The following is a 23,592-nucleotide window of genomic DNA, read 5'->3' as shown; positions in this document are numbered from 1 at the left end:
GTAAATTATTATAATTAATATAGAGGGAAATTTGCCAATATTCACCAAAATGTTAAATATACATATCCTGTGATAAAACAATTTAGTTTCTGGGAATTTATCCTATAGATCTAAGTACTCACATGACTTGTAGAAGTTTCTTTACTACAGTATTTTCTATAATAACAAAATATTGAAGACAAGTTAATTATCAAAAGAAGCCTAGATAATATATATTGGCATCTCCATGTAATGGAATACTAATATACATCCATAAAATGTATATAAGGAAACTTTCTTAGAAAGATATCAAAGAATTATTGTCTCTTAAAAAACCCCAAATAAAAACATTATGTATTGCATATAAAATTTTGTGGGAAAATAAAAAGGATAGGAAGAAGTTTTTATGTATGCATAATGTATCTCTGGAAGGCTAGACAAAAATTAAATAACATTGTCTGTGGGGAGGAAAAGTAAATTTCTTATAGGCATGTATGGGAGAGAAAATTTTTACCAAAAAATATTTTACACTTTAAAATTTATGGGCCATATGAATCTATTATCTATCTTAAAAGTTAACAAAAAAAATTAAAATTTTCATTGGGAAAAGACGTTTTATCTCTGAAGAAAGTGGTTACCATTTTGTTCTTATTTCCATATAAATTTTAAAAACATAATACATTATTTTTTCTTAAAAAGAAACAAAACCTATTTATAGCTGCTGACCTTTATGCCTGCACTGAACTAAATTCAAGACAATGGACCATGTAAAGAGGAAAATCATTATCAAGTACATTACGGTACAAATAAAGTACACAAAAATAAAGGGAAATTACCAAGAGGAATGGCATAAATTAAAAGTACCTTTGTTTCTTAGTTTGATGACTTTTTTTTAGAAAGATACCATGTTTTGAAAGGACATCAAACTTGGTTATCAGTCTTGCAACTGTAATTAAAAAAAACCTGTTTGTCAAGCTGATTGTTCATTCTTCCTTCATCCTGTTTCTGTAAGTTTAGTAGTAATGTGTTTGATTTAAAAAAAAGCAGCAGCCTTAGAAAAGATTTTAAAACTATTACTTGAAGGCCATTTATACAGATACTCATTTCTATTAAGAAATCTTATATGGCTAGCTTCCTTGGGAGCCTTAGCTGCTCTAGTCCTGATTTTTAATCAATGGGCACATTTAAAGTTTTTTGACATATAATTTGACTCACGTGTTAAGGTCTTTGACACTTACTAGTCTGCTCATATTGCCACCCTCACTATTTCTTCCTTTCTTACTTGTTACTGCTCAGGCAACTATTTAGTGTGTTCTCTTTTTCTCATAGGCCAAAGTCCAGCTCCTGAGAATATCGCACTCCAAGGCTCTATGAGTGAGGACAAAACCATGTTAAATTTGGTAAGGAAATATACATATGTTAACAGTAAAGGTAATGATATATTACAATGGTATAACTGTCCCTCTAGGTTTGCAAAATACTCTTAAAAGCACTGTCTCATCCTCTCAAAATATTATGAAGTTAATAGAATTTAATTACTCCAGTGTCTTATAGATGAGGAAGTAGGTGCCAAAGAGTCCTTGTGACTTGTTCAAAGTCACACAATAGAGTCAGAGCTAGGACCTCCTGACTCCACATTGTTTTTTTGTTCATTCATTCATTCATTCATATTCATCAAAGATCTACTGGAAACAAGCTCAATATCTATCAATAGAGGACTTTTAAGTAAACAAATGTATTAATAAATAAGGTTAAATAAAACAGTAATATTTACCTTAAAGATATGTTCTAATTAAGAGAACATGTTCTAATTAAGGGAAGAAACATACAGTTACTCAGTAATATATAATTACTCAGTGTGGTTAGGGATATAAAAGAAAAATGTTTGGGTTAAGAGGCCAGACAAGTGTCATGGAGGAGGTACCTTGTGAATGGTATCAAATGCTATCCAGGTACCTGGAACACTGCTATAAAACATTGTTTAAATGTTTATAGAAAAAGTTAAGTTCCTTTCCCTAAAGAGAGGGTTCATTGTCACTGATATGAATTTATAATTATTGAGGAGTAACTCGTAGACTATGGATCCCATTCCATGTTTCTTCAAGGGTCTTGTTTATGTATTAGTCCCCCTCTGTTAAGAGATGATGATTAGCAGTGTGTGTGTGTGTGTGTGTGTGTGTGTGTGTGTGTGTGTGTGTGTGTGTGTGTGTGTGTGTGTGTGTGTGTGTTGTTGTTTTCCCCTCTGTATATGAATATTGCTTTAGTTAGGCCCATTTGGTTTTAAGAAACAGAGACTCAGGAAAGCTAACTCAAGTTAAGAGATGATTGTGGCATAGATATATTTGAGGCAATAGAGTAGATAAAAATTTTATAGTATTCTAGTCTGAGCGGAGTGGAATGATTGGGTATGTTATTTGGACTCGTCCTTTGTAGTGTAAAGTATATATAGAGTGTAGTGTTGGCTAACAAGAATGTTGAAAGTGGTTGCTCCTTACAAAAAATAGAGGAATATTTGAGTCCTCTAATCATTCACAGTAGTCTTCCGATAAAAAAGAATTTTTTCTCATCTCAAAACAAGATAGAAATAAACTTAGAAATAATTTGTTAGAAAACATAGTAATGGAGATGGGGTACTGGTTAGGATACTGGGTAACAATTCAGGCAAGAGATGAAGATAGTATGAATTTAGTGTGGATGGAGAAGAGAAGAGTAATTTGGGAGAGATTTAAGGGACAGAATTTATAGTACATGGTGACTGATAACCAGGATGGGGGTTGGGGATGCATGGGAAAACGTAAAAACTTAGGCTTATGGCTTATCCTACAGAATGAATAGACTATTATGAGAATAGGGAGAAAGTAAGAAGAATTTGGGGGTAAAATAAGATTAAGTCAAGTTTCAGGTTGATATGACATCAGTACTCTGAAAGATTATATACATAGCTGCATACCTATATTCATAAATTCATTCCTAGGACTTTTAGGAGCAGACACACATTTGTGAGCTATCAGCAAAAAACCAAGTATGTGAATAAGATTTCCCAAGGACTCTGGCAGGCAGGAAGAGAGCACTGAGAATAATGGACTCTTGCTGATTCCATTATCTCATAAAAGAAGGCAATGACAGAGGAAACTCAGAAGGAGCTACTATAGCAATAGGAGGACATCAGGAGATGAAAACCAAGGAGAGAAAAATCTTCAAGGAAGAGAGAATTAAAGATCATTTTAGATGCTACAGTGAAGCCAAATAAGATAAAGACTGAAATTTTCCCATTGAATTTGGCAATAGAGAGTTCACTGATAACTGGGGAGGGAGGTTTTCTTGGAGTATTAGGTACAGAGACAGAAGAGAGCTGAAAAACTGGAAGCAGCAATTATGGACAATTCTCCCCAGAAGAAGCATGACCATAAAGGATAGGATTAGAAGAAGGTGCCGTATCTAGAAGAGATCATGGGGTTGAGGGAGGATTCAGAAAACTTAAGAATATGTAAATGTTGATAAGAATGATCCCGTGCTTTACCTGTATTATTGCATTTGTAACATTTTGTCAAAATCTTAGCTTCAGTTCTCTAAAAAAATTACATGACATTTTATCAATGGCTCTACCGAGGAAATTTGTCTTAGACTTTATTTTTCAGGGAAAATTTCCGAGAATGCTGAATAATTATCACCATAAAATTTTATACCTATTGCTTTCTCATTAGATTTTTCTCAGGCAGTATAGTACAACCCTTTTACCATTGGTAATTCTTGTTGTATAGATATATTTGTAAGATAGTTGGTCAGTGACCTTAAAATGTATTTATATGGAGTAAAAGCCTCACATAACATGGTTCTACCTGCAATTTTTGCCACAAGTTCCCCAAAGATCCCATCTAGACAGCTACATGTGATATCCTGGATCACCCCTACCTCTTTATCTATCCAGTCCTCCCACAGCATCAAGCTCCGGCCATGTTCCTTGTCTGTAAAGACTTCCCATGCTTCTCAAGCCATGGTGTCTCTCCCCTCCGTTTGTAGAGCACTTATTTATTGACATCTCATTTATTTGGCAATCAATCCTAGTTTGCCTTATGGTAACTTGTATCACATTTATAGCTGTTCATATGTTTCTGTCTTTTGTACCTCAACTAGATTGGAAACCCCCTTAGAGCCAATCCTGTTGTCTTTTTAACCTCTAGTTCAGTTCTTTGAATACCACAGTGTTTTTGATAGAGTAGGTTAGGAGAGGACAGGAAGTTGGGAAATGATTGGTTATGAAGGATTTCCACTCTATGTACAGCAATAAAATCTCTTTATGATTTTAGGAAGCAAAAGAAGAACCAGAAACAATAGATGAGCATAGAAAAGAATGTGCTGCAGGAGGTAAGGAATGTTCTCTTCCAACTCCCATGTGAACTTTTGTTCCTGCTTATATTTTTATGGGTGAAATCTTTCTGAGTAAAGATATGGTACCTATAATTATGCATCTTTAGCTAAAATCAGCCAATAAAACTGATTCTTGATTCAATTTGTATCATTTTTGAAAAGCCACATTTATGTTGCATTAACTATTAAGCCCCAAAGGACTTGTAATAACTACTACGTTATTGTGAACAAAGAACCATGTCAATGTTGGTAGTAAATTCAAGCTCTACTTTGAGATCTTTTTCTATTATCCTGTCCAAAAGTAAATAAGATAGTATTTAAAGAATAAGTGCTAATATACTTCCCTCCCCATTTCACCTCCAGTAGGATGGAGTAATGGATAGAGTTGAGACTTTGAAGTCACACAGACTATATTGGGTGACTTTCTGACCAGCTTTGACTTCAGAAGTTTATTTAACCTGAGTGTCAACTTCCTCATCTGCAAAATGGAAATGAGTTAAAAAAAATTAACCTTTATTGAAAATATATCATATGCTAAATTCTAGACTAGGTTCTTTTTTTTTTAAGATTTTATTTATTCATTTGACACACAGAGGGAACACAAGCAGGGGGAGTGGGAGAGGGAGAAGCAGGCTCCCCTCTGAGCAGGGAGCCCGATGTGGGGCTCGATCCCAGGACCCTGAGATCATGACCAGAGCTGAAGGCAGACACTTAACTTACTGAGCCACCCAGGCGCTCTGAGGCAAATGCTATTATTAACTGGCTATTATTTCAGACATACTTCAATGAAATGCCTTTGTGTAGTGGAGAGAGGGCATTTGATCAAATGTGCCTTCGGCTGGGAACCTTTGTAACCCAATACTATTTTATTGTCTTTTAATAGACACTGCTCTTTCCTCTCGTCCTGTAACCACTGTGAAATCCGTTAACTTTAGACAAAGTGACAAGTAAGTTCTTCTTCACATGGCATGCTCACAGTTCTTGCTCTTCTGCTGAATTATGTTGGAATAATTTTTTTTTTGTCTTATCCTACAGCACTTCTGCTAATGAGAAGGAGGTGGAGGTGAGTTTTTTTCCCTTTAAGTTAAAAAAAAGTGTTTCTGATTCCCTCGTCTATCATCAGTTCATACTTTTATACAAGCTGTGGGTATGTTTGGTGTCTGGCTGGCTTGGCAGCAACTAAGTACAGGTAAAGCCGATGCATGCCAGCATTATGTTGCTGGGAGGAAAAAGAAATGGCTCAGCGTAATCTGGTATTAAACTGAAATATTTCACTACAACCAATTTTCTCCCCCTCACCCGTACATTATTTTGACAACAGGCTGAATTTCTCAGATTATCTTTGGGATTTAAGTGTGACTGGTTCACCTTGGAGAAAAGAGTGAAGCTTGAAGAAAGATCACGAGACTTGGCAGAAGAAAATTTGAAGAAAGAAATCACTAACTGTTTAAAGCTGTTAGAGGTGAGAATCCTAACAGTTGGGAACTACACATTTGATGATCATATTGTTAATAATGTTTTCAAGATTAGATACAAGTTTACTTGTGTGACTAAAACCAACACCAGGTACCAAGCCCTGCCTGACTCAAACGTAAATTAATAGGAAGTAAGAATTCAGAATCAGGCTAAAATAAAAAATTCACTAATAAAACAAATGCCTTTTGAAGTCATTGTGAGTCACCTGCCTTCTCTGGACATTCAAATAGGTTTCAGGCAGAAGAGTCATCATGCAGGAAACTGAGCAATAGGAAAGAATATCAATTGTAAGCTTCAAAGAAGAGAATCAAAAGTCTATTTCCATTTGATTAACTGAAAAAAGAGAATGGTGATTGATTTTAGTCTTCTCAGGTGATGGGCAAGCCCTCTGTAGGTACATAGGTAACAACTACTGTTTTTCCATTTTGTGAAATCTCCATATAAATATAGAGATGGGTTGGAAAGTTAAGAGGGTTATTTTTGGAAAAAAAATAAAACTTGAGAAACCATATTCTTTTTTTTATTGTCATAAAAAACACATAACATCAAATTTACCATATTAACCATCTTAAGTGTACAGTTCAGTAGTGTTAAGTATGTTCACATTGTTGTAAAACAGATCTCTGGGACTTTTCTATCTTGCATATTGAAACTCTGTACCCATTAAACAAGCCCCCTTTTCTCCTCCTCTCGGCCCCCAGTCACCATTTTACTTTCTATTTCTATGAATCTGACTACTTCAGATACCTCATATAAGTAAAATCATACAGCATTTGTCTGCACTGAGCAATCTCACGACCCTGAGATCACGACCTAAGCCGAAACCAATAGCCAGATGCTTAACTGACTGTGACACCTAGAAACCCCTACTTTTCCTTTTTTAAATGACATACAAAATTTATGGTGTTTTAGACTTGGGCAAGTCTTAGAAATTTGCTCATGGTCACACAGTTAATAAGCAGTGGCTTGTTTGCTTCCAAAACTGCTGTCCTCTTAATTCTGTCTCTACCCTAGTGGGATGGATGGTTCTCCATCAGGAAGGCCATCATCGTGGATCAAAGACACAGGTTTCAAAGAAATATTCATAAGGCTGTGAAGGCATACCCATCTAGCCAGCTCAATAATGCTTTGTCATCAATGGAAGAGCAAGTAGCATAGTCAGAGCCATATCTAAATCTTGTATGTTTTCACTACTTTTATTAAAAGTTCAAACTGGGGTGCCTGGGTGGCTTAGTCAGTTGAGCATCTGCCTGTGGCTCAGGTAATGATCTCAGGGTCTTGGGATCGAGCCCCACGTCGGGCTCTCAGCTCAGCTGGTAGTCAGCTTCTTCCTCTCACTCTCCCTCTGTGCTCTCTCTCTCTCAAATAAATAAATAAAATCTTAAAAAAAAGTTCAAACCATGCCCCTCATATAATACATTCAACTCATTCACAAGCATAATTTCTTTACCATTAAGTATATCCCATTCTCTTAATTGTGGAAAGTGATATAAATGTGTATGAAGAAATGGCAAATTCGGGAAGTAAGGAAGGAAGAGATTGAGATTAGATATAAAAGGTTTTGTGAATATTCTCATAGGTCTGATAGCCAACAAAGATATTAATATTCCATTATCATTCATTATTGGTCTTTGTTGCTGCTTTTCACTTTATACCAAGATAACTGAGATGTGACTGTCATCTGTATTTACAACATAGTCATTGTTAGAATCACTTGCTGAATACTTGGGTTGGATATATTTTAATACTTTGCTTTCTGTGCAGTCTTTAACACCACTTTGTGAGGATGACAACCATGCCCAGGAAATTGTTAAGAAGCTGGAGAAGAATATAACATTTCTTAGTCAGTGCACTGCACGAGTGGCCAGTAGGGCTGAGATGCTGGGAGCCATTAATCAGGTAATCTGTCTCCATTTCTTTAGCTAAATGAAATTACTAAAAGGATTTGTTTTCCCTGAGATTATGGATTACATTTCTAAGAAAAAGTTAAAAAAAAAAAAACCTCTGTGTTATATAAGACATACGTGTTTAATATAGAGAAAATGGAATATGCAAATAAAAATGTAAAAAAAAAACCCTCTTAATAGCATTAGCCAGTGACAATCATCCAAATAATCTCTTCCAAATATCAGTTTCATATTTTCTCCTTTCTCTTCAAACCATCATCATGTCCTTTCCCATCTTCTCTGTCAAATAATGACTGCTTCCTGCCTCAGTGAGAACATTGAGTCATTCAGAAGGGAACTGCCACAAGTTCCAAACCTAGTAACATCTGAACCCTCATACTTTTCCTTCCTTCCCAGTATAAAATATGAGTTGTCTCTAATCCTATCTAAGGCTAACCATCTCCCCTGCATACCAGAACCCATTCCTAATTTACTTAGAATCTTGCACTCAGATTCTCCCTACTTTCCTCCATCTTGAATCTTCCCTGCTACATTAAATCATTCTCATGAGTACACAAATATGTTGTTTTTAAGATGGGAAAAATAACATAAACACAAGCAAAATAATCTTTGACCCTTTCTCCTCTTTCTCTGCTCTCATTTATAGCAAATATCCTCACAGGATTGTACTCACTGTCTCCAATTTCTCTCCTCCCATTTGCTCTGAAATCTACTCTAAATGGCCTTAACCCACTCATTTTCCTTAGCTGACCTGCTACATTCAGCATATCTGAGCTCTTCCTCCTCCTGAAAACACTCCCCTCATCTGGCTTCCAGGTACCACATTCTCCTGTTTCTCCTCTTAACATCATGGGTCATTCCTTTCCAGGCTCCTTTATGGGTCCCACCATTCTCCTTGGCTTCATAATATCAATGGGCCCCAAGGCTCGACCCTTGTGCATGTGATGTCCATCTTCCTTCAATCCCCATACCATTCTGTGTGGTCAGTTGATAACTCCCAAATTCACATTCTTATCCTAAACCTTTGCCATGAGTTCCAGACTAGAATATACTACTATGGATGCAGCATTTCCATTTGGATGTTTGACAAACAACTTAAACAACACACACAAAAATGAACTGCTTATGGTAACTCCAAAACCTATTCCACACATGATCTTATCTCTGTCAAAGCTGATCAGATTGAAAATCCTTGGGAGTAATTCTCAACAATTTTCTCTCACACTTTACCTCTAATCCTACAGAAAATTGTAATTACTCTACCATCAGAATAAATCCTATTTACTCTACCATCAGAATTCAACCATTTATTTCCTTCTCCACTGCTACCACCTTGAGCTAAGCTACCATTCTGTTTTTTTGCAGATTAATACAATATCTTCCCACATGGTCTCCCTGTTTCCATTTAAACTCAGTACTCCTGCAACATAGTCTGTTCTCCATAAAGCAGCCAGAATAATCCTTCTAAAATGTAAGCTAGATCATGTTTCTTTTTGGTTCAAAGTCCTCCAGTGGCTCCTCACTTTTTTCAGAATAAAACCCCAAATCCTTATGATGGCTTAAAAAGGTTTACATGATTCCGCTGCCCTCTTAACTTATGAAATTTATTTCCTATGATAATCTTCCTGATTTATTGCATTCCAGCCAGACTGGTCTCCTGTCTGTTCATGAAACATGGGAGTAAACATGTAGTTTGTTTAGAATGTGTTCAAACTTAAATGACCATCAACTTAATATAGACTCCTATGTACTTACGATGTTATGTATGAATTTCATGGTAACCATAAAAACCTATAATAGATACACAAAAAATAAAGACAAAGGAATCATAACCCTAAAGAAAGTCATCAATCACAAGGAAGAGAGCAAGAGAAGGAGAAAGGACAGAAGAACTACAAAACAACCAGAAAACAATGAACAAAATGACAATAAGTACATATGTAGCAATAATTACTTTAAATGCAAATGGTCTAAATGCTTTAATCAAAAGACTTAGGATGACTGAATGAATAAAAAAAAAAATATCCATCTATATGCTGCCTACAGGAGACATGCTTTAGAGCTAAAGACAGACTGAAAGTGAAGGGATGAAAAAAAAATTTCATGCAAATGGAAATGAAAAAAGCTGTGGTAGCAATAATATATATCAGACAAAATAGACCTTTTTTTTTTCAGACAAAATAGACTTTTAAACCAAAACTGTAACAAGAGACAAAGAAGGGCATTACATAATGATAATGGGATCAATCCAACAAGAGAATCTATAAAATTGTAAATATTTATGCACCCAACATAGAAGCATCTAAACACATAAAGCAAATATTAACAGACATAAAGGGAGAAATTGACAGTAATACAACAATAGTAGGGCACTTTAATACCCCACTTACATCAACAGATATATCAACCAGTCAGAAAATCAATAAGGAAACAGTGGCTTTGAATGAGACATTAGATCAGGACTTAACAGACATAAATAGAACATTTATTTTTCTAACAGAATGCACATTCTTTTCAAGTGAACATTCTCTAGGTTAGATCATATGTTAGGCCAAAAAATAAATCTCAGTAAATTTAATAAGATTGAAATCATATCAAACATCTTTTCTGATCACAACAGTGTGAAACCAGAAATCAATTACAAGAAAAAATTTGAAAAGATAGAAACACTTGGGAGGCTAAACAATATGCTATTGACCAATGGGCAAAGAAATCAAAGAGGACGTTATAAAGACATGAAAATGAAAATGCAAAGGTGTAAAATCTTTGGGATGCAGAAAAATCAGGTCTAAGAGGGAATTTTATAGTTTATACAAGCCTACTTCAAGAACCGAGAAAAATCTCAGAAAATCTAATCTTATACCTAAAGGAACTAGAAAAACAAAGCCCAAGGTTAGTAGAAGGAAGGAAACAATAAAGATCAGAGTAGAGATAAGTGAAATAGAGACAAATTATATATATATATATAGACACAAATTTATATATATAAATAGACACAAATATATATATAAAATGAAACTAAGAGATGTTTCTTTGAAAAGATAAGGAGAATTGGTAAGCCTTTAGCTAGACTCATTAAGATAAAAAGAGAGGCTCAAAATCAGGGGAAAGAAGGAATAACAACTGACATCACAAAAATACAAAGGATTATAAGAAACTATTATAAAATATTATATACCAACAAATTGGACAACATAGGAGAAATGGATAAATTCCTAGAAACATAAATCTTCCAAAATTGAATCAGGAAGACGTAGAAAATCTGAACAGAAGGATGTAATGAAATTGAATCAGTGAAGGAAACAATTAACAAATGTAAAAGGTAACCTTTGGAATGGGAAAAGCTATTTGCAAATGACATATCTGATAAAGGGTTAGTATCCAAAATCTATAAAGAACTTATCAAACTCAATACCCAGAAAACAATACAGGTAAGAAATGGGCAGAAGACATGAATAGACACTTTTCCAAAGAAGACATCCAGATGGCTAACAGACAAAAGATGCTCAACATCACCCATCATCAGGGAAATAAACATCAAAACTACAATGAGAGACCTCCTCACACCTGTCCAAATGGGTAAAATTAACACAGGAAACAACAGACGTTGGGGAGGATATGGAGAAAGGGGAATCTTTTATACTGTTGGTGGTAATGCAAACTGGTGCATCCACCAAGTGGATGGAGCTAGAGGGTATTATGCTAAGCAAAATAAGATAATCAGAGAAAGGCAAATACCATATGATTTCACTCATCTGTGGATTTTAAGAAGCAAAACAGATGAACATAGGGAATAGAAAAAAAGAGGGGGGCAAACCATTAAGGAGACTCTCAACTATAGAGAACAAACAGGGTTGCTGGAGGGTAGGGGGGGATGGACAAAATGGGTGATGTGTATTAAGGAGGGCACTTGTGATGAACACTGGGTGTCATATGCTAAGTGATGAATCACCAAATTCTCCTGAAACCAGTATTACACTATATGTTAACTGAAATTTGAGTTTATTTTCATGTACTGTTTTAGACCCTGAATGGATATAAGCTGGCAAATTATGTTCTTGAGTTCTAGAGATTTTTTGAATTATTTCCTTTTCCACATTTTGTGGAATTTTCTATGCTTTCTTGAGTTCCTGTTTTTTTTGTCTGTTGGATCTCCTGAACAGGTCCTTTTTCATCTCTTTTCTGCCTTTCAATTTTTTTGCTCTAGTTTCAGGGAGATTTCCTCAACCTTACCTCGAAACTATTATATTGAGTTATGTATTTTTGTCATATTTTTAATTCCTAGATTCTTTTTATTCTTAGCATGTAGCTTTCTTTATCTTGTTCTTATTTCATGGATGTAATACTTATTAACTCTGAAGATATTGCTATTTCCCTTGAAGCTTTTCTGTAGTTGATCTCCTCCAGCTTGCGTTTTTTCTGTGTTGATTTTCCTTTCATGGTAGAGGCTTTCCTCTGACTAGTGATGATCCACTATATAGCTGAATAGGAGCTGTATAGCTGAATGTAGGGTGGGGAGGGTTCTCATTGGCTCTGAGTTTCACACAAACTGGGATGTTTCACTGGGATATTCTTGATGTCAGTAGTTTTAAGACTTTTATCTTGCTACGTTAGATTCCTCAGAGGAAAATCTTCCAATTGCCTGCTTTGTGAGTATAAGCCTGGCTACCTGTGTTTGCAAGTTGGAAGAAGAAATCAGGCTAGGAATCTCAGTATTCAATATGTATACAGACTTTTGCCTAAACCTATTCTTTTCTCTATGATCCATTCACCATCAACTCTTACTGTGCGATCCACAGGCTCTCTGTTTCTCTCTCTCTCTCTCTCTCTCGATATCCAACATTTATAGTCTTTCAGCAAAGTGGTGAAGGAAAGTTGCTCAGTTGGCCTGAATAAGGGAGGAGATCTGCAGATCTAATCACTTTTTCTGCAGGTTTTCAACCATTTCTTCTGTTCACATATCTACCTTCACACTTAATTCCAGAGGCACCACTAATTCCTGAGCCTGTATGGCTTTCTGTGATGCAGCCCAGGTTGCTTGTAGGCTTTTCCTACTTTTTCTTAGGGCTCAGGTTTTTCAGGTCTTAGTCATTCACCACTAGTCCTACTACTAGCAGGCTTTCAAAATTTCATTATACCCTCTTCTATTTGTTCTGTGTCTTTTAAAACAAACAAAACCACTTCATTGTAATTTTAGTGAGATTTGGTGATGGAGTGAAGATAGATGTATGTGTCTAATCATTTTTTAACTGGATATCAAGAATAATATTTTCAATGTAAATTTACTTTTTTTTCTACTAGGAAAGCCGAGTTAGTAAAGCAGTTGAAGTGATGATTCAGCATGTAGAAAACCTGAAGAGAATGTATGCCAAAGAGCATGCTGAATTAGAAGAACTGAAACAGGTTCTTCTGCAAAATGAAAGGTCTTTTAACCCTCTTGAAGATGAAGGTAATAAAAGTTTAATGGTATCAGTTATGTTTTTCTAAGATTCTCCTTTCATTCTCTTTCTTACTAATTCTTATGTCTTTAGTATAAAACTCTTAGGTTAAGGTTATGTTAGAATAATAATTCATTCCTGTTATTTATATAGCCCCAAGTAAAATGTAAGTTAGAAAACAGGTTGGGACACAAGGAGGATTCTTTGGTAATGACACCAAAAATTCATTAAATTAATTTAGATTGCTGAGATGAGAGAATATATTTTTCTTTTTTTTTTTTTTGAGAATATATTTCATCCAACCCACTGAGTTGACTCTAATGTTCTCCTACTTAGGGTATGTTAGAATTGGCTCTTTCTCCACACACAAAGCAAAGCACAATAAATTAAATGAGCCACTCTCATCAACAATGGTTTTCTATTTCTTGAAGAAGGAATGACTCTGGCATAGTAAGCTGGCAGACGGATTGGAAAATAAGGACACATCTCAGGCCATGGGAAATACCTTAAAATATAAGGTTTATATAAGTCTTGTAATAGTTTTATTTTAAATAATGTGAACTTTTCTGAGCAGAGTTATTTTAATGATCTCTTCCCTTTTCTAGGAAAAGTAATCATATTTGATAACCTTCTGATCTATAGTTTTGGATTCATTTATTCAGCCTATATCCATGTAGCATCTCCTATGTGCTGGGTAAGCATTGTGGGCATATATAGTGACATAGAGGACAGTATTCAGATGGTAATTGTTATGAGTCACCAAATGATAACCAGATATCTTTACTGTTCAGTAGTCTTTAGGGTCTTAAATATTTCTGACTATTGCTTTTCTTTGTTAAGAAATAAGACCATTGCAATAAATTGCTTATGTAATTCCTCAAATGTGCCAATGTGTTTTTCCTTTCAGATGACTGCCAAATTAAAAAACGTTCATCTTCCCTAAACTCCAAGGTAATTACTAGTTGACTTAACAGTCTATCAAATGTTATGGATGAGATGGTTTTAAGATATTATTTGAAACAACACGGTTTTAAATGTAAATCATGTATATTTATGTAGATATGCATACGCATGTTTAAGTTTATATATGTATGCTTTTATACTTCTTACTATATTTGTACATCATTTAAGTTTGTCTGAAAGCAAGAGGAAAGCCAGATAGTTTCTCTCTCATGTAAAACTGGAGATGGAAATAGGCAGTCCAAAAATGGTAGAGTGGCTTCACGAAATCCACAGGGCCCAGTCTCCTCTTGCTGCTTCATCACCCTCAGGCCTCTGCTTCCACCTCATGGTCTAGGGTGGCTCCATCAGTACAGGGGGCACCAAGTTCTGGTCATTACATCCAGTCACATTCTAAGAAAAAGGAAGACATAAAAACAAGTGTTCCCTCTCCCTCTAATGACAATTCCTAGAAGTCCCAAATAACATTTCCTTGTCATTCTTGGCTGAAAGACTAGAAAATCCATTTTTATATCTGGAGGCTTTTGTGCCTAACTGAAAATCAAGGTGCTCTTTACCAAATAAAAAGGGGGGAAATGGAATATTGGAAGTCAACCAGCAGTTTTTGCCAGTTTGAAAATCAGGATTTCACAGAATTTTTGAGCGAGAGACTTTAAAATCATTCCATCCAAATCTTTTTCACAGATGAGGAAAATCACTTTCACAGAAGTTAAGTGATTAGTTACGATCATATAGTAGCAGAACCATGGTGAGAACCCAAATTTCTTGGATTGCAATTTGATATTCTTGATACTCAGCTAACCTATGAAATTAGGAATGGTGGTTTAAGAAAAGGATTCACCTTAAGCTTCTTTAGCTTATTTCCTACATTTAATATATTTTTTATTTCCTGAAGTTGTACTTATATACTACTTTGATTTCTAAAGTTTAACATTTTCCTATGCAAATCTGAGGCTGATAAATAAACTCATCCATTTATCAAAATATCCTGCCCATCTTTAAATGTCTTAAATGGAAAAGATGAAACCATGAAAAAAACAGCTAGAAAATAGGTGCACATGTATCTCCTCGAGTTGGGAAAGCCTCAGCATAAAATAAATGATAGCAAAAGATAGATTCAGCTGCATTAACAATGAAAAAAACTTCTGCCAGAATTATCATTAATAACATTAATATGGGCAATGATCATACAGTTCCCAGAGCAGATATATACATGATTATTCACATAAAAAAAGTGTTCAATGTCACCAGAAAACTAAACAAGAAACTTTATTTGGCAAAAATTATAGTCATCCAGTCTTGGAGAAGGTAGAGTATAAACTGGTACAATATTTCTGGAAGGCAATTTGGCCATAACAAAATATGTCCACAGGTTAACTCAGCAGTGGTCAAATGCAGGGATGTGTATGCACAAGGATACCCATTAGTGTTGTATCCAGTGAGAAAATACTGATAGTTTTCTAAATGTACCTTTGCCTTCCTCGGGTAGCCATCTTCTCTCCGAAGGGTGACCATTGCCTCTTTGCCCAGAAATATTGGAAATGCAGGAATGGTAAGCAAATTCCTAAGTGTTCTTAATCAAAAGCAAATTCATTTTCATATAACAAAAACAAACTTCACTAAAGTCATATTTCATTATTTCTTTAACATCTGAAATTTAAAGGTGCCTGGGATGGAAAATGACCGATTCAGTAGGAGGTCAAGCAGCTGGTAAGTGTAATTTTATGGTTGCTCTTTGGGAACCCTACTGTTTTATAATTGACTGAAGTAAATGTGTGCAATAAGTAATAAAGTAACATTTGATTTGCACAGGGTATATGCACAATAATTATAAAATAGGTGTATAATCATGAAATTTTATTATGAAGTATGTGAGTGTGCCAACAAAAAATAGAACATATAATTTTTGTATTAATTTAGGTAGTAGGAAATAAATTGATAATGGCTACAGATGTATTTAATTTGACAAGAGGCTATAATCATCTTTACTTAGGCGTATTTTGGGATCAAAGCAGAGTGAACACCGTCCCTCATTACATCGATTTATTAGCACCTATTCCTGGGCAGATGCTGAAGAAGAAAAATGTGAACTAAAGTAGGTAAAGCTTGGTGTGTGTGTTAACCTGATGTGAGCTGGGAAATAGTGGCGATCACTTTTATTCCATGGAAATGAGATAATGCTGCATTATTCAAAACAGAATTAAGACTTTTATAAACCATAGTGCATTGCATAAATGTTATTTGCAAATACATTTACTCTTGTAGCACTCAAAACTGTAAGGTTTGAGGTCTTAAGTTAGACACTGAAATTTGCCAGAATTGTGAAGATTATTTTTTTCCTGTATAGGTATCTGGTCATCAGGGAGAAAGGTCAATAAAGAGCCACAGAAGTAAAATGTCCATCTACTTAGATGGAAAAACAAAACAAAACATGAATTATATGTAACATGTAGCCACATATGTAATATATGTGTATTGTATATACATCTATTTTCTCTATGTAAATGAACAGTAGGAGAAACAAAACTCTATATTGCTGTGGAAGTGTAGCAATAGGTAGAGGGCAGAGGAGGGACCGGAAGAAATGTTGCCTCTAACTCCTGGAGTGACATTGGACCAATTGTTTAACTTTATTTGGTTTCTGTTTCCTCATCTGTAGAGATCTTAATGAAATGATTTTATGTTCATTTTATACATGTTCATACCTGCCTACTATGTGGTAGATACCAAACTCAATCCTCAGGGGTATAATGATGAGTAAGACGTAGTGCCTACCCTCAGGTTTTGTGTTTGTTTTTAAAATAATCCTGGGAGCCTACTGCATGTGCTGAAAACCATTTTCAGATTTAGAGTTAACATAATGGATTTTTCTGATCTGGGTTAAAAAAAACAAGTTTTCTTCAAAAGATTACAATCTATTATTTGCTTTTTGTTAGTATGGTATGATTTCTACTGAGAAGTCTTAGTGAACAAAAGACTGAAATCTTGAGAATCTTACAAGAATTCAGTATGTTGGGCCTTTTCTTTTTTAAGATTTTATGTATTTATTTTCGAGAGAGCATGCAAGTTGGGGGAGGAGCAGAGGGAGAGGGACACGCAGATTCCCACTGAGCATGGAGCCCAACGTGGGGCTCGATCCCACAACCCCAAGATCATGACCTGAACCAAAATCAAGAGTCTACATTCAACCAACTGCCATGCAGTCGCCCTGGGCCAGGTTTCCTTTAAAAACTAAAACTAGCCACATACATTCCCTATAGACGTCCAAGAAGAAAAAAAAACTTTGAGAAACAGTTGCCTTTGGTAATAGAGCATTATTAGCTTGGAATTTCAAAATTCAAATCCAACTAGGAACTCATCAGTAAACATGATAATGAAACAAATTATGTTCAGGTTAAAGGAAAAACTCTTTAGATAATATGATTTTATTTAAAATACATTTGATCCAATTTATATTCCCCAGCTCATTAAATAAACACTTTTAAAATTAAGGTTTTTAAAGAAGAAATGACACTTGATATTACTCCAGTTTAGCATAAAATCCACTGTTAATATATTATGGGGTAGAAGGAGAAAAATTTTACCATATGTTGAATAAAAACAATACAGAGGAAGAAATACTCATCTTTGTTTTTTAAAGTTTAGTTACTATACACAAGCAGGGAAAGAAATCACAGGTTAATAACACCGGTTAATTATGAGTGGTGATAACTGACGAACTTCTACATGTTCTTTGTAAATTTCTCCTTTTTACTTATCCTTTGGCTAGTATCCCAACTTCCTACAACAAACATTTTTCTAAATATAGCAAGTTTTTAAAATTAAATTCCTATAAATAAAAATTTAGTGATTTGATTTTAGAATTATATAGCAAATCTTTCTAAAGAAAAATACCTGAGAACCTCTTTAGTAAACAATAAAAATTAGCAATATTTTATAAATAATCTGGTATATTATCCATAGTTTCAAATATTTATTTCAAATATTTAAACATAATACTTATTTACAGAACTAAAGATGACTCAGAACCACCTGGAGAAGAAACAGTAGAGAGGACAAGGAAGCCAAGTCTTTCTGAAAAGAGAAATAATCCATCAAAATGGGATGGTTCTTCAATGTAAGTTGTCTGCTTGCTAATGATACCATTTTTGTGGAATGGGGAAAGATGAGGCAGGGTTAACAGGTTAATCTTAAAGTACTAAAAGACCTGTCAAATTGTTAAATTTAAGATAAAAAAAAAACAAACTTCACATGGTCTACCGGAGTTATCCCTGACCCCGTAATAGGTCACACTGATAGGACCTTGGTCCTGGAGCAGAGGGGCCTAGGCAAGTTCATCTTCTTTTGAGTGGCAATTTCTTCATCTAGAAGATAGGGATGACAATAGTAGTACATGTAAAATGCTAAGACTTAGTTGATGTTATAATAAGCTTTTCTTGTGTGTCTCATTTCTTAAACTAAAAATAGTTTAAATTTCAATATAGCACAAGTCCAGGGTATGGTGAGAAATAAGTGACATATGTATATACACACATATCATGCTCTACTCAGTAAATAACATTTTTGTTTCTACTACTGTAGGAATTTAAGATGCCTTACCTGATTGAAGGAATGAGATAAATACTCAAATGTTCTTGTTAGGAGTTAAATAATGCCCGAGTCACCTAATTTTCAGATCATCACCATAGCATTTCTTAACTCTAAATCATTTCTTTAATTCTAAAAATTATTGGGGTGGGAGTGGGGCAAATTGTGGCCTAAACCAAGATAGCAGGTCACATTATGTAGCTTATTATAAGGCAATGTTTGTGGTAGGTAGGACAGATCGATGACTTGACTGGTATTGTTGGCAAAAGAAGTGTTTCTAATAACAGATTGTTGCTATTACCAGATTCTGAATTTGTATTTTCCTTATAGTTATGACACAGTAGCTTCATGGGCAACAAATCTCAAGACTTCCTTCAGAAAGGCGAATAAGGCACTCTGGCTTTCTGTTGCATTCATTGTACTGTTTGCAGCTTTGATGAGCTTCCTCACAGGACGATTTTTCCAAAAGTCTGTGGATGCTGCTCCCACACCAGATGGGGACTCCTGGGTGTCTCTAGAACAAATCTTGTGGCCGTTTACCAGACTCCAACACAATGGACCACCACCAGTGTGACTAGAGCACATCTTGATGTGTGTGTCTTGATTTTTAAAGTTTCAGTATCTGAACTTCGTAAATTAGTCATTTTTAGCTGGGAAATTATAGCATTGAACCAGAGGGTCTCAGAAGGACTGTAAGGTATTTTACATTCCCTGTTTCTGCGATTTTCCTCTCTGGCTAAAATACAATGGGGAGGAAGCCTGCCTATAATTTTTAATGAGCTTTTTGAGGAGGAGATATTATATATTGTTTGTTAAAATTTATTGAAATAAAGAACCTCAAGTCTTCCTAGAGTGAAAAGTGGAAGTCTCAGTAGGCCAAATATTCATAGGGGGGGAAAAAACCCACTTTTTAAAAAATAAAATTTGAGTATAAAATGCTTATTAAATTTTAATAACCTCTTGAAATATATTCACTCATTACATTTTATTGAAGAAATACCTGATTTTGCTCCAAGTTGCTTGATTCTACATACTGCATAAAATTTATCAGTGGGGATTAAGAATAGCTGAGTAATCTAGTTGAGAGTAGCATATAGCACACAGAGTCAATAAACTGACAGTTGGAGCTCCTAATTTTTTCCATTGCTTTTTTGGAAGCAAAATCCTTAACCATGTGATATAAAGTAGAATGAAACTCAGTTTCCTCCTGAAGGGCTTCAGAGAATGCCTCACTGTTTTCATTGATCTTGAGCCTTTGCGCTCTGTCACCACTAAACATTAAATTGGTCCAATTAGGTTTCTGAGTAGGTTCTTCAGTAAGGTGTTCCTTCAGCTAAAGAAAAAGAAAATTAGAGAAATCCATTAATAGTTCTTCTTTTAGGTATTTTGGCAGAGTATAATTTGAACTCAGTCCCCAAAATTGCTAATATAAAAGAAACATTCTTAAACCATGTTTGTATGGAGCTTATCATTCAACAGAGATTTATTGAGTAGCTACCAGGTGCAGGGAAGGTTCGAGGTGCTGGGGATATAACAACAAAGAAAAATACATATTAACAGCTGCAACAATAAAATCCTATCCTCAAGTAGCTGATATTCAAGTGGGAGAAACACACAACACACAAGTAAATATGGAGGCTCATGCTAAAACATTCATCAGCTTTTAGAATTTGTTATCTTTTTCATCAGGCAGTAGTAAATGTGCCAAATGCTAAATTGGAGGCCTGTCTCTGAGGAAAAAGTTTGTGAATCATAGATATATTCACATTAAAAGCTTCCATCTGTTCTCATGTTGATGTAAAGAGTTATAAGGACGCTAGCCTGAAGTCAAGAGTGTTTGATACCATAATGGACAATGAAGGCATAACCTTTATATAGTTTGGTTTTATATCTTTGACAAAATAAACAAAAGTGAAGTTTTAAAACTATTTTGGATGTTAATTTTTTTCACCTTTCCAAGAGGAGAAAGCATGGCCTACATTCATTTAGCTTTTGAGTATCTTCTTTTGGAGGACAAAGTAGTTTTATGGGTTTTTACATACTATACCTTAACTATAACTTTTTTTGAATTACATACTGTATTCCACTTGCTCCAACCAAATGCAAAAGCAGAACTTAACAGGGCCAGTTGTCGATAAGCTTTCATTTCTACTAAAGGATCCTGTCAATATAAAAACAAATAGAGCTGATCATAGAGCCTTTCAACAAGACTTCCATCTTTGGCCTCCTACAGTTGCTTCTCAACACAGAAAAATCCATTTAAAATGTAAGTCAGATGATATGACAACTCTGTCAGAACAGGGCAATGGTGTTGCCTTTCTCTTCTCAGAAGAGAAGCCAAAGTCCTAACAATGACCTACAAGGGCCTCTCTAATCAGACATTCCCCCCCCCCCCCCACAGACTTCCCATTATCATCTCCTTTGCTTCTCCTTTTGCTCTCTGAGCTCCACTTGGCTAAATTCCCCACCTTCAAGTTTTGTTCAGATCTTACCTTCTCATTGAATGCCCCCTCCTCCAATACCCTATTTGATACTCTATGTTGCCCTAACCCCATGATTCCTAGCTGCCCTTTTTTTCCCATATAAAATATAAGATTATCTAGTATATTTTTGCCTTCCTCTGCTAGAATGTAAGCTCCACGAGGGCAGGTACCTTTGTTTTATTCACTAATGGATCCTAAGCATCTAAAACAATGCCTAGAATATAAGCATTCAGAAAAAAAAATTCTTAAATATTGAGATGAATAGTACACAACATTCAGCATTTGTAGAGTAACTGGCAATTGAGTTACTAAAACCAATGTGTTTTTTTTTCCCTACACATATGTACACACTCTTAGTGATATTATTTTCAGATGTCATATGGCTACCTACATTGTCATTTTCTGGTATATTATAAACGAGTTCTATAGCCAAGAACATCTTTCATGATTAGAGCCTACTTTGGCTTCATTTATATATCATAAATATTTACTAAACATCTGATTCAAGGAATATGCTAGGTGCTAGAAGAATCATAGGTGATGAAAGAACAGTCCTCATCCTCATGGAGCACACAGTTTAACATGGAAGGATCTTATTTAACTAAAGTCTTATGAGTAACATGAAGCAGTATGCAGACAGGGAGCCTCTCTCAAGAAACGGAAGGAAGTGGGTTCTGTATATCAGTGGTCCTTTTATGTGTTTAATTTTGCCTAATTTGTCATGTTTGGGAAACTGCTGAGTCATTTACTCTTTTAAGAAATCTTACATATATCCAGCCTGGAAGAAGAAAGAAAATACACAAAATGCAAAGTTGCTCTAACTACCTTTGCACTACACTGACCAGCTGTGGGTAAGGTTCCATTTGTCAATACGAAGATCATACTACAGGCTTACTTTCTTGGGAAAGATTATTAAACTTGAGAGAACCCTGGATTTCTGGTGTTGCCATTTATTCCTTCCTAACCATAATTCTGTGTAAGTGAATATAGAAAACCTAAAATGTACCTGAAGAGTTACATAACATTCAATACTTGCTAACATTCTAAATGTCCATTACATTAAATTTGGAAAGATTTGTTCTTACCTTATAATTTATAACAACATAAAAATGAGAGTGTCCACTAGGGAAGATATTCAATCCAGCTTCTTTCAAAGCACAAATAAAAGAAATAGGAGTCATCCATTTTCCTTCCAAAATAGAGGAATGCTTTTTGTTATTTAGTTTGATTGATGCTAACATGCAGAGGTTTTCCTAGTTTCAATAAGAAGAAAGATAATTACATCATTATTCCATTTCCAGCCTTTAGGTTCTTCATACTAGTTTTTTTTTTTTTTTTTAGCTCATTCTGTATTAAAAAGAATGCAGGATGGATATGTTTTGGGCCAGCTCTGAGAAGTCTCACATAAAGTCTCCCTTGTTATCCCAACCAGTCAGTCGGTCAACCCTTTGGGGGCTTTATCTGAACAAATCAAGGGACTAAAAGATCTCTCAGGTCTCCACCCATTGTATGAGTTATGATCTAAGAACACTGAATATGGTCACATTGAATTACAAAAGCTATTTGATAGCTATTCATGTTGCAACTTTTAAGGATAATTTTTTTCGACATACAAGATTTAACATAACAATGCAAAATTATCCAGTTTTAAAGTTCGCAAAGCGGCAATTTGAAAGTGTACAGAGTTCACATCTCTCATCTGGTTTTAAGGAGGAAGCCTCTTTAGAGTGGATCAAAAACTCTCTCAAAGTCACACTGCAGCAGGCTTGTAGCTTCATTAATTGGTTTATTTATTTTATTAAATTATTTAAATAATTAGTTATTTCTACTAACTTTAGGGTACAAATTTGCACATCACTTGTTATATGTTATTACCTATCCAATCACTATTTCATTTAGAAATTATGGCTCAAAGTATATTTATAACTGATTTCAATAGGTAAATCACCAGTGACTGATTACTTTGACATACTTTTACTGTCATCAAAGCGGTTTACCGCTCTCATGTGACTTGCTATAATTGTGACTTACCTTAATTTGTATTTGAATCTCAGTAAATACTGTAGTCACAGTCAAAAGTACTTTATTCACATCAAGTGGTCTTAGTTCCCATGACTGGAACGGCATGTTAATATGAGAATCTTGAATCAAGGTAACAGGGCCAAAAGTTTCTAGGCTGAATGTTATAAGTCTCTCTTCTGATTTGTAAGAGACATTGCTGATGCCATCAGTTTGCCAATGCTTACCTTCATAATAAGGAAGAGAGTAACAGTTTTATTTTTTCTATACAAAAATAAGATGAATGAAACCACCCAAATAACTGCAAAGGTGTATAAATTTATCTTTTACATTTAGAAGAGAATCTCTACAAAAACCACTTTTGCTGGGAGGTTC

General features: G+C 35.0%; 2 protein-coding genes across 11 annotated transcripts in view; one reads left to right on the top strand and one right to left on the bottom strand.

The window, feature by feature from the left end:
- Window positions 1–19,775, top strand: part of IRAG2 (inositol 1,4,5-triphosphate receptor associated 2) — an 83,501-nt gene extending 63,726 nt beyond the window's left edge. Inside the window, exons 10-22 of one of the 2 annotated variants that reach the window (XM_027593027.2) lie at window positions 1,309–1,379; window positions 4,287–4,344; window positions 5,231–5,294; window positions 5,383–5,410; window positions 5,669–5,809; window positions 7,588–7,722; window positions 13,032–13,179; window positions 14,076–14,119; window positions 15,618–15,680; window positions 15,792–15,838; window positions 16,122–16,223; window positions 18,138–18,245; window positions 19,046–19,775. In XM_027593027.2, the coding sequence (XP_027448828.1) occupies window positions 1,309–1,379; window positions 4,287–4,344; window positions 5,231–5,294; window positions 5,383–5,410; window positions 5,669–5,809; window positions 7,588–7,722; window positions 13,032–13,179; window positions 14,076–14,119; window positions 15,618–15,680; window positions 15,792–15,838; window positions 16,122–16,223; window positions 18,138–18,245; window positions 19,046–19,289 (1,253 nt within the window). In that variant the 3' untranslated portion in view covers window positions 19,290–19,775. The remainder of the gene's footprint in view (window positions 1–1,308; window positions 1,380–4,286; window positions 4,345–5,230; window positions 5,295–5,382; window positions 5,411–5,668; window positions 5,810–7,587; window positions 7,723–13,031; window positions 13,180–14,075; window positions 14,120–15,617; window positions 15,681–15,791; window positions 15,839–16,121; window positions 16,224–18,137; window positions 18,246–19,045) is intronic. The other variant, XM_027593026.2, reaches the window with a different exon arrangement.
- CFAP94 (cilia and flagella associated protein 94) overlaps window positions 19,652–23,592 on the bottom strand; it is a 59,425-nt gene continuing 55,484 nt past the window's right edge. For 7 of the 9 annotated variants that reach the window (XM_027593028.1, XM_027593031.1, XM_027593035.1 and 4 more), the window contains 4 exons: window positions 23,230–23,444; window positions 22,284–22,451; window positions 20,763–20,876; window positions 19,652–20,048 (listed from right to left, as the gene is read on the bottom strand). In XM_027593028.1, coding sequence (XP_027448829.1) covers window positions 19,773–20,048; window positions 20,763–20,876; window positions 22,284–22,451; window positions 23,230–23,444 — 773 coding nt within the window. In that variant the 3' untranslated portion in view covers window positions 19,652–19,772. Of the gene's footprint in view, window positions 20,049–20,756; window positions 20,877–22,283; window positions 22,452–23,229; window positions 23,445–23,592 lie in introns of those variants that run through there. The other 2 variants (XM_027593030.2, XM_027593036.1) reach the window with 2 other exon arrangements.

Source organism: Zalophus californianus, chromosome 9, assembly GCF_009762305.2.
Source record: "Zalophus californianus isolate mZalCal1 chromosome 9, mZalCal1.pri.v2, whole genome shotgun sequence".
Lineage (NCBI taxonomy): Eukaryota > Metazoa > Chordata > Mammalia > Carnivora > Otariidae > Zalophus > Zalophus californianus.
Note: the sequence above shows the minus strand (reverse complement) of the source record. Positions and strands in the feature narration are given on the sequence as shown.